General features: G+C 37.6%; 2 protein-coding genes across 2 annotated transcripts in view; one reads left to right on the forward strand and one right to left on the reverse strand.

Moving 5' to 3' along the window:
• LOC306887789 (dynein axonemal heavy chain 11) overlaps window positions 1-10,907 on the forward strand; it is a gene marked incomplete at both ends in the record, with an annotated part of 64,156 nt that extends 53,249 nt beyond the window's left edge. Inside the window, 14 exon segments of the mRNA XM_079445802.1 lie at window positions 79-203; window positions 205-232; window positions 477-604; window positions 1,577-1,775; window positions 2,216-2,338; window positions 2,826-3,019; window positions 3,142-3,290; window positions 3,369-3,496; window positions 4,172-4,399; window positions 4,572-4,763; window positions 6,285-6,404; window positions 8,490-8,732; window positions 9,594-9,773; window positions 10,566-10,907. Coding sequence (XP_079301928.1) covers window positions 79-203; window positions 205-232; window positions 477-604; window positions 1,577-1,775; window positions 2,216-2,338; window positions 2,826-3,019; window positions 3,142-3,290; window positions 3,369-3,496; window positions 4,172-4,399; window positions 4,572-4,763; window positions 6,285-6,404; window positions 8,490-8,732; window positions 9,594-9,773; window positions 10,566-10,907 — 2,379 coding nt within the window.
• Window positions 10,908-13,242: 2,335 nt separating this feature from the next.
• Window positions 13,243-15,235, reverse strand: part of rapgef5b (Rap guanine nucleotide exchange factor (GEF) 5b) — a 60,164-nt gene continuing 58,171 nt past the window's right edge. The window contains exon 26 of the mRNA XM_079445986.1: window positions 13,243-14,558. Coding sequence (XP_079302112.1) covers window positions 14,440-14,558 — 119 coding nt within the window. The 3' untranslated portion in view covers window positions 13,243-14,439. The remainder of the gene's footprint in view (window positions 14,559-15,235) is intronic.

The raw sequence follows: 15,235 nt of genomic DNA on the forward strand, positions 1-15,235 counted from the left end.
TTAATACTAAATTCAATCTCAAAAATGTAATTTAATAAGACAACTGTCCTTACATTTGTCCATTTGTGATTGCTTCAGTTGGAATTAAGCACCCAGCAGAACTTGTGTCAGATTGAGCTGAAGAGACTGGAGGATGAGCTGCTGAGCAAACTGTCAGCAGCAGAGGGAAACTTCCTGCGAGATACAGCCTTAGTGGAACAGCTAGAATACAGCCAGACACATCCATAACAAGGTATGGTACCTCATATTGTTGTTGCTTGCTCAGATCTCTTTTTTGCATTGTTTGTGCAAGATGGACTCACAACCAATGTGATAAAAAAACTAATATGGAAATACAATAAACTGGAAAATGTAACTACAACACTGAAATCAGCGTTCATTCCAATAGCATGTATGTAAAGTGTATAATCATTATGTACATTCTTCTAAGAATTAGTATCTGATTGTATATGTCAACAATTGTGATGATTACACAGGCTGTTGCAGCTCGAGAGAATGAGACAAAGACCAATGAGGCACGAGATCTTTACCGGCCAGTGGCTGAGAGAGCTGTCCTACTCTACTTCACCATTAAAGAGCTCCACAACATTAACCCCATGTACCAGTACTCCCTCAATAACACACTATACTGGAAAAAGTGAAAATGTGTAGTTGTTGCTCTGAGTAATTTCTACACAGTATCTACATTACCATTCAAAAGTTTGGCGTTGGTAAGATTTTTTATATTTTTATTGTTTGAATCTCTTATACTCACCATAGCTGCATTTAATTGATCAAAACACAGTAAAACAGTAATATTGTGAACTATTATTACAATGTAAAATATTGTTTTCTAGATACATTTTAAAATGTAATTTATTTCAGTGACAAAGCTGAAATTTCAGTATCACATGATCCTTCAGAAATTGTGTGCTGATTTGGTAATTATTATCATTATCAATGTGATTTTCCAGATTTTTGATGCATAGGAAAGTTCAAAAGAACATCATTTATTTGAAATATAAGTTGGTTTGTAACCATTTCATAGTCTTTACTGTCATTTTTGATGAACTGAATGCATCCTTGTTGAAAACAAAAATTACTGACCTCAAACTTGTGAACTTTTGACTTATTTAAAAAATAATATTTTTGCTGTAACAATATAAGTTGATTCAGTCATATTAAACTATATTTTGGCCTAAATAAAACATGTTAATTTACATTAAAACCATAAAATCAAGTTGTGCTTGATTGTACATGTACTCCTTCATTGTAAAAAACAAAAAAAAGCAAATCATAATCCTAGTAATATAAATATAATATCATATCACCATTGGAAGGAATTCCAGTATACTATTGGGCACAATCCATTAGCATTCCCATTCATCTCAATGACATTTACAGAAATGCTGTATCTTTGCTTCACAGGCGCTAAGTTTCAGAAGCATTTTAGATGTGCTACCTCATTATCTTACAGACAGGGAAAAACTGTAGGCTGTTCATAGATAAATCCATTACATACAAAACACACTGTGTATGTTCCACTATTCCATTCTAAGCAACATGTTTATTTGTCCAAATAATGCTATTATTTCAGCTCAACTGAACTTTATTTTACATTTAAGGCCTTCAACAAAGTGTTCCTCAAAGCCATTGCGAGAGCTCCTGGTAATGAAGACGTGTCGGTGCGTGTTTTATCTCTCACTGAGGCCATCACCCACTCGGCCCTTCAGTACACCTGCCAGGGGGTCTTCCAGAAGGATCGACTCACCTTCCTCACCCACACCGCCCTCCAGGTGAGTGGGACGGGACGCTGGCAGAATAGAAACACCTCCCATCCACCCACCACCACCTCCTCCCTTCCTCCTCCTGCACTTTGTCATTCACATCAATCACGCCACTTTTCTGCCCTTACATTAAGTTCCATTAGGCTCTGTCAGTGGAGTCAGGTCTGTTCCTATTGATTAACTCTCACAGCCCGGGCACCCCTCTCCCTCAGCGGGTCAGCTCTGACAGGAGGGTGGGCCGCAGTGGCAGAATGCAAATACCTGTCAGGACAGCACCTGTTTTGCCTGCTGCAGTCTGTCTCCACTGCCTGTCCTTCACACGTCCACATCAAACAGAGTAAAGCTGTTCTGAGATCCGCTTGTCCTTCTCTGATGGATGGAGACATCTGTATTCAACAGACCTGAGGTCTAATGTCCTCATTATTTTGCACCTCTGGTGTTTTATTTAGATTCTTCTGATGAGGGGCTTCATTGAGGCTCAGGACCTGGAACTTCTGCTGCGATTTCCTGTAGAGGTTTGTCAGAGCAGTCCCGTCAGCTTCCTGTCTCCACAGGCCTGGGGTGCCATTAGGGTAAGAACTGCCTGTGCCTGGAAATCACTCTCTTTCATGAGTTCAGATGTCATTTAGCATTGCCCTTTAGAAAATGATTAGTCTGAAGCACCTTTTCAACCTCTATATAAGTCAACCCATCTAGCTCAGGGGTGTTTGAAATGTGAAGGACCCCAAATATATGTGACCCCTTTCCTAAAATTATAACGGCGGCTACATTTATACTCCAGTATTATAAAGACAGTGTGTTCTCTCCTAAATTTAAATGCCTTTTATTTGGTCATTGCTGCAGATTATTAAAATATTATATGGAAAATACTTGTTTTCTAATTTTGTATTAAATTGACAGAATATATTGTGTTTTTAACCACTATTAATTGTATAGTATAAATGCGATAATATAAAATTAAACACAAATATTATATAAACTAGTGCTGGGCAACGATTAATCGTGTTTGATCATTGCCCAGCACTAATATACCAAACCTAAAACCTAATTTGATTCCAGAGCTTGTCCATGCTGGATGCATTCAGGGGTCTGGACAGGGATGTGGAAGGTTCTGCCAAACGCTGGAGGAAGCTGGTGGAGTCAGAGTGTCCAGAAAGAGAACGTCTCCCTCAGGACTGGAAGAATAAGAGTCCCCTCCAGAGACTCATCATTCTCAGAGCCTTTCGGCCTGACAGGATGACCTACGCTCTCCGGTAATGAGCATTTTTCAGAAAACAACCAATATCTGTCTAAAATTTTACTTTAAAATCAGCTGGAATTGGCTGGGTTTGAAACACCATTGTTTTGGTCCTTAAACATTGTCTTTTTACACCAGAAATTTTATTGAAGACAGTTTGGGCTCCAAGTATGTGGATGTCAGTCGAATGGAGTTTGAAAAGTGTTTTGAGGAGTGCAATCCCTCTACACCGCTGTTCTTCATCCTTTCTCCTGGAGTCAACCCCCTCAAGGATGTAGAAATGCTTGGTAAACACAGAATCTCTTTATACTTAGCCTAACTTGTAACATAATCAGAATATTAAACTTATCATATCTACTAACTAGGGCTGAAGCTTGGATTTACCACAGAACAGGGGAACCTCCATAATGTATCTTTGGGTCAAGGACAAGAGATTGTGGCTGAGAGAGCATTGGAGACCGCAGCCAAAAAAGGACATTGGGTCATACTGCAGGTAGAAAATTTTTGGTTAATTTCTTACCAAACCAACCTACAATAAAGTGCCCAAAACATGGAAAACATTACAAAACTACAAAAATAAATGTCAAGTGTTACCCTGGAGAGCAGTTATTATTTAGAAATATCTGACCACTTAATGCCACAATTGACCAGTCAGAATAGTATTCCAAAGAACTATTTTGCCAAAAATGCTTCTGATACATATGGATATGTAACTCTGGACCACAAATAATTATATATCATAATTAGACGGGGTATATTTGTAGCAATAGCCAACAATACATTGTATGGGTCAAAATGATCGATTTTTCTTTTATGCCAAAAATCATTAGGATATTAAGTAAAGATCATGTTCCATGAAGATATTTTGTAAATTTCCTACCATATATATATAAAAACATAATTTTCGACTAGTAATATGCGTTGCTAAAAACTTAATTTAGACCACTTTAAAGGCAATTTTTCTCAATATTTAGATTATTTTGTACCTTGATTCCAGTTTTTCTTGGCCAAATACTGCCCTTTCCTAACAAACCATACATCAATGGAAAGCTTATTCAGCTTTCAGATGATGTATGAAGCTCAATTTAAAAAAAAAATTACCCTTATGACTGGTTTTGTGCTCCAGGGTGACATATGTATGTTCTTGTAAATTTCATTTCTGTTTCAGAATGTTCACCTGCTGGAGCGGTGGTTGGGTCGTCTGGAGGAGCTGTTGGAGAACACAGGAAGCTATGCTCACTCAAACTACAGAGTGTTTATGAGTGGAGAAGCGTCCTCCAGATCCCATGAGCACCTCATCCCTCGCACCATCCTGGAGAACGCCTTCAAACTCACTACTGAACCACCCACTGGCATGAACTCCAGCCTACATGCAGCTCTGGACAACTTCACCCAGGTCTTCACACACTTGATACAGACAAAATAAGTGAATTCCCATGCGGACCAGTCAGGCATTCTGCTTACTATTAATAGAAAAAGTGGAAACTTGTAATCATATAGAATGAGTAGAATGAAGTGACAAAAGAATGAGGTGTCCACACTTTTGACTCTTAATTTGAATTCTGCAGGACACTCTGGAAATGTGTTCTCGAGAGCAGGAGTTTAAAGGACTTGTGTTCTCACTGTGTTACTTCCACGCCTGTGTGACTGAGAGGAGGAAGTTTGGGCCTCAGGGTTGGAACCACAGATACCCATTTAACAATGGAGATCTGACCATCTCTGCCAGTGTCCTGTACAACTACCTGGAGACCAATACTAAAGTAAGAGACCAGCATCCATTAACCTGAAAAACTATAATGATTCCATCATAATATCAATTAATGATATTTAAAAATAAAAAAAAAGAAGTTAATACTTTTATTCAGTAAGGATACATAAAACGATGGATGCCCGTTTCTGCCACTGAATAAAATAAAATAAAAAAAAAGTTATTGCGACTTTTTATCTCAAAATTCTGACTTTTTTCCACAGAATTGTGAGATATAAACTCACAATTACGAGTTATAACGTCAGAATTGCGTGATATAAACTCACAATTAGTTAAATGGATAATATGTTCTCAGAATTGCAAGTTTGTATCAAGCAGATATGAGAAAAAATTGAATTGTGAGATAAAAAGTTGCAATTACCTTTTTAATTTTTTTATTCATATAAAACTGATCAATAGTGACAGTAGCTATGTTTCCATTACCTTGTTTTTATGTGCATTTTGAAGCATCACATCAGAAAAAAAGTTTTTACGTTTGCTTAAGGTGGTTTTTGATTTGTGCGAAAAAGGGTTAATTAAAAATAATGAGAGATGGAAACGCATTTGCCGAATAAATTCCTCCATGCGCATCAAAAAAGTCATGTGACACTGCGCAATGGGACGGCATAACCTGACTAACTAGCGGACTGATCTTGTTGCACATCATCTGAAATGTTATGGTCATTCTGAAATGCCTGAGCTCAAAGCTGCTTATGCACTAAATGAATCCTTTTTATTACTTACTGTCTTGTCTTGTCCCATAGTGCTGTATAATTTCATCACACAAAGCGAACAGTCACGATCTCACTGTATCCACAAAATCATGTTTTTCCTCTTGCAGCATTACTTCACTCACAACCAATTATGGCGGCTCTAGATTTCACCCCCTCCCCTCAAAAAACGAATGTCCTTCATTATGTTAACCAAACAGTAACCTGTATGTGCGTACACCGAGGATTCATTAGGCGGCAAATGAAGCGTCATGCTAAATGTAATTACACGCGTTGTGCGTGACACCTTACAACGCTTTATAAGTGATCACTGCAATTAGAGCTGATGAAAGAAGCAATTTGTGAAACAATACAGGTACAAATGATGGTGAACCTCTAGCGTCTGTCATCGGTTATAAGACCCACGCTCGCTTGTTCTTCTCTCCTTTACAATTACACATCATACGCTCTATTCTCAGGCCAGACTTAAGCCAAGCACAGCAGGAGTTCAGGAAGAGCTTGATCTTTGCTTGAATTATACATGAACTGAATTTCTTTTTGTCTGGTGTCGAGCCATTTGAAATAATAAACTCACTACAGGATGCCAGGATCACCCAATATCAGTTCCTCAACTCGTACTCATGAGAAAATCCCTGCATCCAGCATCTAGCCCTTTTAGCAGTTTTCACCATGTATTTTTTTTCCCTCTGTCAGAACTTGCCAACCTGGCTGAAAATAATGCTGTGGGTATTAAACGCAGGGCGCTGAGGGATCAGTTTGCGCTGGAGGTTTGACATTTTGGTGTGTTAATATGTGTGGCTCAGGTACCGTGGGAGGATCTGTGTTATCTGTTCGGAGAGATCATATACGACGGTCATATCACTGACGAGTGGGACAGGAAGCTCTTCCGTACGTACCTCCAGGAGTTCATCAATCCCAAGATGGTAAAGACATTCAGAGCACTGTAATATACTACAACGCCACACCAAACATAGTTGATCAAAGCACTGTTAAATCATCTGATTTAGCTTCAAGACAGAATTAATGTACATTTTAAATTCATACAGCTGAAAACAAACGTTTCAGAAGTAGAATTTGAAGTTGCGCGAGCATTGGCTCAACAAACTAAGAGATGTACAATAGTAGTTGTCAACCAGAGGGCCTCTGCAGCCTTGCTAAAAAGACATGCAATCAAGATATATTTTTATCCAACAACAACTTTTGTTTTTATTAAAGAACATACAGTCTTTAACCTTCAGAATCACAAAATGAATTGGGTTTAATTAATTTACCTAAATAGACATGCCCGGTTTGTAAAAATGGCAACAGCGAGAAATCAGTGTAATTGTGAAATATTAACAGAGAGGTCTTTTGCATTTCTTTTGTATTGTGTGGAGGTAGATTTATGTGAGCTTGCAGGGATGGAATTTAAAGGGATAGTTCACCAAAAAATGTAAATTCTGTCATTAATTACTCACCCTCATGTTGTTCCAAACCTGTAAGGCCTTCATTCACCTTCAGGACACAAATTAAGATATTTTTGATGAAATCCAAGAGCTTTTTGAACTTGTATAGACCGCAACGCAACTACCATGTTTAAGGCCCAGAAAGGTAGTAAGGACATTGTTAAAATAGTTCACAAGCAGAGTCGGTTTTATTTTCTGTGTGCACAAAATTATTTTTGTAGCTTCATAAAATTAAGGTTAAACCACTGATGTCACATGGACTATTTTAATGATGTCCTTACTACCTTTCTGGGCCTTGAACATGGTAGTTCCCTTGATGTCTATGGAGAGTCAGAAAGCTCGTGAATTGAATAAAAAATACCTTAATTTCATTCTGAAGATGAATGAAAGTCTTGGGGTTTGGAATAACATGAGGGTGAGTATTTAATGACAGAATTTTCATTTTTGGGTGAACTCTTTAAGTGAACTAAATAATTGGAGAAATCCTATACACAGTACATCATCAGAGAGATTTTTGTTGCTGCACCCAAAGATTTAGTTATATTTTTATTAAACAATATGTGGTCAAAAAGGTTAAATAAAATATGTAAACATATGGATGAATCATTCACAATAAGATTAATTACATGCATTTACAAAATAAATAGGGCAGAATTTCAAGTCTCACTGTGAGCTATAAAGTAGTAATTGTGAGAAATAAAGTCAGAATTGCCTTTTCAAATGAGTGAAATCTGGAAAAGTCTGCAGATTTTAAGGTAATGTAGATTTGCAAAGAGATCTAGATTTATCTAATCTCTTCAAGTGCTTCATTCAAGTTCTGCAGACAGCATGTTAAAATAAGACTATAAATGTTTGTCTGTGGACCTCACACATTAACTACCTTTGAACAGATCAGGTTTGTACATGTAAATACTGCAGCTCTATGGGGCTCCCTAGTGGTGTGGATCTACATTGCATGACACAATTTTCCTTGTGATACAATTTATAAGCATAGACAACAAAACACAAGCTGAATGTACTAAATGTCTTTTGGTTCCCACATACCGAAGACACGTTTATTGCGTTTAGGCCTGGGTGTTTGACATATTTTTAATGCTCACGTTTTATCTTAAGCGTGTCTTCTCTGGAGTGGTGTTTGTGCGAGGTGATAAAGGCTGTTTTCCAGCAGTGGTCAGGCATGCAGCCCAGTGTTTCCTCACGGAGTCTCATTATGACCCAGGATGAGCAGCCATCAATCACAGAGTTTATCTTTAGCCTTTCCACAGAGCTGCATTACTCTCCCAGTGTCCAGCACCGGCCCTGCTATCGATTACCACACACTCCTTTATCCGTTACTGAGCAATACTCAAGAGGTTTAGCGTGGTGAAATGTTCCAATGCTTATCAGGACAAAATATTGAGCAGAAAAAAAAACTATTTGTCATATTTGCAACCTAAAATCCTGTTGAGTCACTTGATAGATTGTGTTTGAATCTGTCTTTTGGTTACCAGACAACTTCTTTAACCATCATCCTCTCCCTCTCCAATATGCATCTCCCTGTTACTCCATGATCTCTCTCTGCAGTTTGAAGGAGAGCTGTTCCTGTGTCTTGGGTTTCCAGCTCCTCCTGATCTGGACTACACTGGGTATCACAACTACGTGGATGAGAGATTGCTCTCGGAAAGCCCTGGTCTCTACAGCATGCACCCTAATGCTGAGATTGAGTTTATGACAGCCAGGTCTGATACCCTCTTCAAAACTTTACTGGAACTCCAGCCCAGAGACTCATCAACAGGAGAAGGAGCATCACAGTGCACAGAGGAAAAGGTAAAACTATGTGTCATTATTATTATTGTCATCATCATCATTATCAATGTTAAAAACAGCTGTGCAGCTTTTTTTTTCTGGTGAAACAGTGACTTTTTTGAATAGTTTTAAATAGCTTTTATTTGCATTGCATCAGAAATCTTTTGTAATATTATAACAGTCTTTACTGTCACTTTTGATCAATTTTAATGCATCTTTGATATATATATATATATATATATAATAGAAAGAAACTCAGGTTTGGTACAAGTGGAGGGTGAGTACATGATAACAGAATTTTCATTTTTTTTGGGTGAACTATCCCTTTAATGGTTTTCTACCATTACTAGTGAATACGTTAATAAAATGTTTCTCTTATATGTGACACTGGACCGCAAAACCAGTCTTAAGTCACTGGGGTATATTTGTAGCAATAGTCAAAAATACATTTTACGGGTCAAAATGATTGATTTTTCTTTTTTGCCCAAAATCATTAGGATATTAAGTAAAGATCATGTTCCATAAAGATATTTTGTAAATTTCCTACTGTAAATATATCAAAACTTAATTTTTGATTAGTAATATGCATTGCTAAGAACTTCATCTGGACAACTTTAAAGGCGATTTTCTCAATTTGTTTTTATTTTTTTGCACCCTCAGATTCCAGATTTTCAAACAGTTGTATCTCGGCCTAATATTGTCTTATCATAACAAACCATACATCAATGAAAAGCTTATTTATTCAGCTTTCAGTTGATGCATGAATCTCAATTTCGAAAAATTTACCCTTATGACTGGTTTTGTGGTCCAGGGATTCTTTTAGAAAGCCGTTTAGAATGTAGACTCACTTTTGATACTCAGTTTTTCTTTTTCCTTGCTCAGGTGAAGAGTGTTCTGGATGACATGCTGGAGAAGTTACCGGAGGAATATAATCTGGCAGAGCTCATGTCTAAAACAGCAGAGAGGAGCCCCTACATCCTGGTGTGCCTGCAGGAGTGTGAGCGAATGAATCTGCTGCTGGCAGAGATAAGATCATTAACAGAGCTGGACCTGGGACTTAAGGTAGGAGACAAAACAATCAATACAGATGATTACTAATTATTCAGAACCAGCTGCATTTGAATACTGCACCTGCATGGATTTCTTAAATTTGTTTGGGGAAAACCCGCCTGAAATGTCAGAATTTTTAAAAAGTTTTTATACTCGTGACAATAATTGTGATATAGTTCATGAATACCAATTAGGTACATCTTGATATTGCTTGGTATCCTCTATAATGAGTCATATATGAATTAATATACTTCTCCATGGATATGCACTGTTGTTCAAAAGTTTGGAAGCAAGATTTTATGTTTTGCTCATCAAAGCTGCATTTATTTGATCAAAAATACTGACTGAATATTATGAAATATTACAATTTACCTGCAGTACCCCGTCAAGAAAAAGTGTGCACGTCTGCTCAGACCCTGACGCGGCACTAAGCACCTTTCCACGTTACATATGAGTGCTGGCGTGGATTTAAGCGCACACATACTCTAAGATAGTGCATACACACACTTTATAAATGAGGAACCTAGAATCTAGAACATTCTGGTGAGATATTTTTTCCTTAAACTATATTCAAAGGATTTTACCATTTAAAAAGAACCCACAATGGAAGTAACATTGCTATCACTTCATTGCCTGTGCCTGTAAACATGATGTAATGTCATGCAATATATTTTCCAACTGTTTTATATTTTGTACCCACACAGACTGATAAATATATTAAACAGAAAATAGATTAAAACAATCAAATAATAGTATAGAAATGAATACAAATTAATGAAAATAATTACAAATTTATTAATACAGGGTGAACTCAGTCTCTCCTCAGACATGGAGCAGCTCCAAATGGCTCTGTTCTATGATAGCGTTCCAGAGAGCTGGAGCAGGTCTCCTCCTGCAGGTGCTGTATGGGATAGCTCCTCGGGTCTGCTATCAGAGGCTGTTCTGAAGGAGTTGACTCCAGCTATGCCAGTGCTGTACATACGCGCGATACCCATCGACCAGCAGGATGTGAGGAACACCTATAAGTGCCCAGTGTACCGCACCAAACTCCGCGGCTCCACCTACATCTGGAGCTTCCGTCTCAAAACACGCCAACCGCCTGCAAAGTGGGTTCTGGCAGGAACGGCACTGCTTCTGTCCGTGTAAACAAACAACCAACTCCATTCTGCTCACACAGGTTGACTTATACAAGTTCTATGCTGATCGAATCATCATTTTTAGCCCAAAAAGTTTTTGTTTCGTATTAAATGCAAATAAGATGTTATGTTGTCTGATGCAGGGCTGCACGATTAATCGAAATAAAACCAAAATCATAACTTATCAAATTGCAAATGCTGCAATTTAATTAAATATAGATAAACGCTGAGTATCAGGTGAAACGCATCTTTTACACACAAACCTGTCATGATCCATGTTTTTAGTGGCTCAGTTCGCAGTAAATGATTCCATCTCTACATCTGCTGTGCATTGTGTCGCTTATAACATGTATTTGGAAACGCAACATGCACCAACCATCTTCCCAAAATTGTAATGAAAGATTATAAACCAGCTGTTGTCATCATAAATAAATTTGCAGTACTGCAATAAAATGCAAAAGCTTGATAATTCAATGCTTAAAAATGACATTTATTATATACAATTTTTCTTAAAGTGTTCCTATTATGGATTTTTGAAAATGACCTTTCATGCAGTGTGTAACACAGCTCTAAGTGAATGAAAACATCCTGCAAAGTTTTAAATCTAAAAGTGCACCGTGTATAAAGTTCTTGTCTCTCAAAAGAAAGAGTCGACTCTGAATCATTGAAACGAGTTTTTAAAATGAATCCCAAGCCTTCATGTTGATGTCAACATGAAATATTAGCATATTACCCACCCACTTGTTGCGCGCGCAAACTTGATTTTCGCGTTGGTCTGAATGAAAATGCTAATTTATTCTTTGCCACTAGGTGCAGCTTTTGGAGCATTAAAAATAGCTGTTTCCCCGGTAACGGCTGTACACAAAGCAGCACTGAACTCACAAATGCTGCTTTAAATGAAATGGACCAATCCCCTCAGATTATAATAATAATGACGCTATAGCGTCATGCAAAGGAGGGGTTTGGAAAAATGGATCTTTGAGCGAATCCTTAGGGAGTCGTTGAGCAAATAAGGTAAAAATAAAGGCATATAAGAAAACGAAAGTGTTTTTTGACCTTGCATGAATGTCAACCTGTTGTTGGGGACTCCCAAAACATGAACCTTTCATAGGGGCACTTTAAAGTTTATTTCACAGTGAGATATTTCAATAGTATTTTCTTATTTTAATATTTTATTTAGAAGCTAGTAAATAAACATAAGATATTATTTTTTTACTTATAGTCATTTTGATGTAGAATCTCAAAAATGGGGCCAACTTGTGCAGCCCTACAAACAAGTAGCCTACAGCAAAAAAAAAAAAAAAAAAAAAAAAATCCAAAAATCACAATATTTTTCCCAAATCGTGTAGCCCTAGTTTTACAGAAACATCAACATAATATAGAAAAGTTGCCATTATTAGCATACGTATTGTAACACTGTGCAATATTATTGTTGTTATTAGCTTAATTAAATTTAAAGCTGGTTCTTGGCAGCTCTGTGCTGCCGCTACAATGAGACTTCCCAGTAGATTATGAACCAGGCTGATACTGATTTTCAAATGAGGTGTGTTTGACCTTCCTCTCCTGCTGAATACAGATAGATAGTGTGATTCATCTCACGTCGGGACAGAAACCAATTTGTTATCTTCTCTGAATGACATGCTTGGTCATGTCCATTTTTTCCCCTCATGTGTCCCTTGATGTGATTTAATAACTAGCTACAGTATATTGCTGAACTGAACAAATGTGATTTTGTTCAATGGTGCTTAGAAGCTAAACTATTAAACAAAATTCTACACAGTACACAATCACAAAACAACATCTGCTGTTGGTCTGGGATTGTCTGTATGGTTCTTTGCTGTGACGCAGGCCTTGTCAGGAGACAAGAAAATGATACATCTGTCCTGGAGATGGAAATGAGAGGTTAGCACAAGCTGTTCCTCCCCTCTCAGTGAGTCCAGCAGCGGCCTCACAGCAGGTAATAATGGCCCAGAACAGGATGGATCTGTAACTGTTTAGACAATTCATCCTCGGTTCACACTGAGACAGCTGAGACGCACTGTAAGCCAATCGAGCGTCACAGAGAATATTCACACTATTACTGATGCATAATGAGCTCTGGGGTTTAGTAGGAAGGCACGATTTGTAGACCCAAAGTGGGAGTTTTGTGGCATTTCCTGTTAGTCTCTATGAGCTAAGGTACACTTAAGAGTTAAACCACTAGGTGGCAGTAAGTGTCTAGTTTACGTTGAACATTTTCAAACATACTGAATAAAAATTAGTAAAATATTAAGCAAAAGATGGATTTTACAGCATGGGTGCACCCGAAGAAAAAGACGGTGTCAATTATTATTATTATTTTCTTTAATGTCAGGCTCTTTGTGAAGAAAACTAGTGCAAACAGCAGCTACAGTCAGTCACTGCTAACATTTTTTTCTGAAGGTGAGATGTACACCTTGCTATTGCTTTATGGCCTGTTTATCATTACGTATTAAAAACAATGTCTTAGTATTTACAGAGTTCACATGTGAACTGGACTGGTCAATCAATGGCGGCGCCAAATCCTTCAGACCATCTGATCACATTTACAGTACAGTACATCTTTTCTTTGCATTTAAAATCTGTTTTGTCTTCCCTTCTGAATCAGGGACAAGTTTGTCGTTTAATAAATATCTCAATGTCTCACAAGTCAAAGTACAACTTATACAAGAAATCTATACATTTGCTTTCTTCAAGCACCATCTCATGTAAGCCATTACAGACCGTTGCTCAGTTATTTTCAGTAGGGCTTTTCCAATAAAATACATCTGTAATTTAAAACCAATTATTTCTATGACAGTCTGCAAAATAGATTGCACAGATACTGTTGTTTTTTCCCCTCAAAGATATGAATAATTTTAAGATGTCCTTACAGTTTAAGTTTAACTAATTGTCGCTTTAATCTAAACTTCTACTTGCTTCTGGTAGCAATTCTGCACCTAAAATACAGTGTGCTGCCTTGAGATATTTTTCTGATTGTCTACAAATTGTTTGTTGGCTATGATCTAAAAAGGCATCACATTGTTTTGTTTTTTGTGCATGTAGCTTAAATTTCAGACTAATTGGACTACACAGGAATAAAGATGTGCCTATTATTTTCCCATATATGCATATGCTCTTATTTATTGGTGAAACCATATTTTTCAGTGGCAAACTGGCTCAAAATAACTAAAAATCTGCCCTACACTACTGAGTGAAAGTGTGCTGTATGAAGACATCTCTACAGTGATCCAGTATTCTGTAAGTTACTGTACAGAAAAATCACGTTATGTTTCTGGTTATAACCGTTCTGTAGATTCTTGCTGTTTTCTTGCATGATTCAGCTTCTTTGTTCCTTTCACATGGTTGAACTGACTGAGATTTCTTTGGCTGTGTGATGCTCTGTATCTGTTCTGTGTGGTCGGCGTGATTGTGTCTCCCCCTAGTGGAGGACGTACTCATCACAGTCTTCGTTTAGAGACTGTCCTGTCTTCGTTTTATGCTGTCCTGTCTTCAGTAGTGGTTTTAGGATATATCGAGTTGTTTTATGTCCTGGGCTCAAGTCTGTGTGAGAGCTCAAACAGAGTCTGTTGATTGTCGATGACGTGCAGGTAATTGATGTATGTTCTCACTTCCACGCTGTCCTTCTGGGACAACATGTTTCCTAATGGACAAAAAGATAATTATTACACCCTATAGATATCAACACAACAGTAGTGAGGCTGACTTTCAGTGTACTTGAAGCCATTAAACTGGGACAAAACTATTTTTTGAGTATAGAGACAGATCTGGGTTATGCAGTAATATACAGTCTATGTGCTCAAATTTAAAGGGATAGTTCATCCAAAAATGAAAATTCTGTCAATTACTCACCCTCATGCCGTTCTAAACTCGAAAGACCTCTGTTCATCTTCGGAACACAAATTAAGATATTTTTGATGAATTCGGAGAGCTAGACAGCAATGTAATTAACACAATCAACGTCTAGAAACATAGCGAGAAAATCGGTAAAATAATCAATGTGACATCAGGGGTTCAACCGGAATTTTTTACGAAGCTACAATATTACTTTTTGTATGCAAAGAAAAAAGTAATGACTTAATTCAACAATTTGTCTCCTCCACGTCACCCTAGTGTCATATTGGAGAGTATCCACTGAACGTAAACGGCATATGCTGTTCTGTGTCAGCTGCGCCACGCAGATCCGTTGTTTTCGTTCAAATCAAAGCGTAAACAACAAAACATACGCTGTTTACGTTCAGTAGTCTCCAAAAAGGCGCCAGGGTGACGCGGAGGAGACAAATTGTTTAATAAAGTAACTATTTCGGTTTTCTTTGTTTA

This window comes from Barbus barbus (assembly GCF_936440315.1).
Source record: "Barbus barbus genome assembly, chromosome: 21".
Taxonomy (NCBI): Eukaryota; Metazoa; Chordata; class Actinopteri; order Cypriniformes; family Cyprinidae; genus Barbus; species Barbus barbus.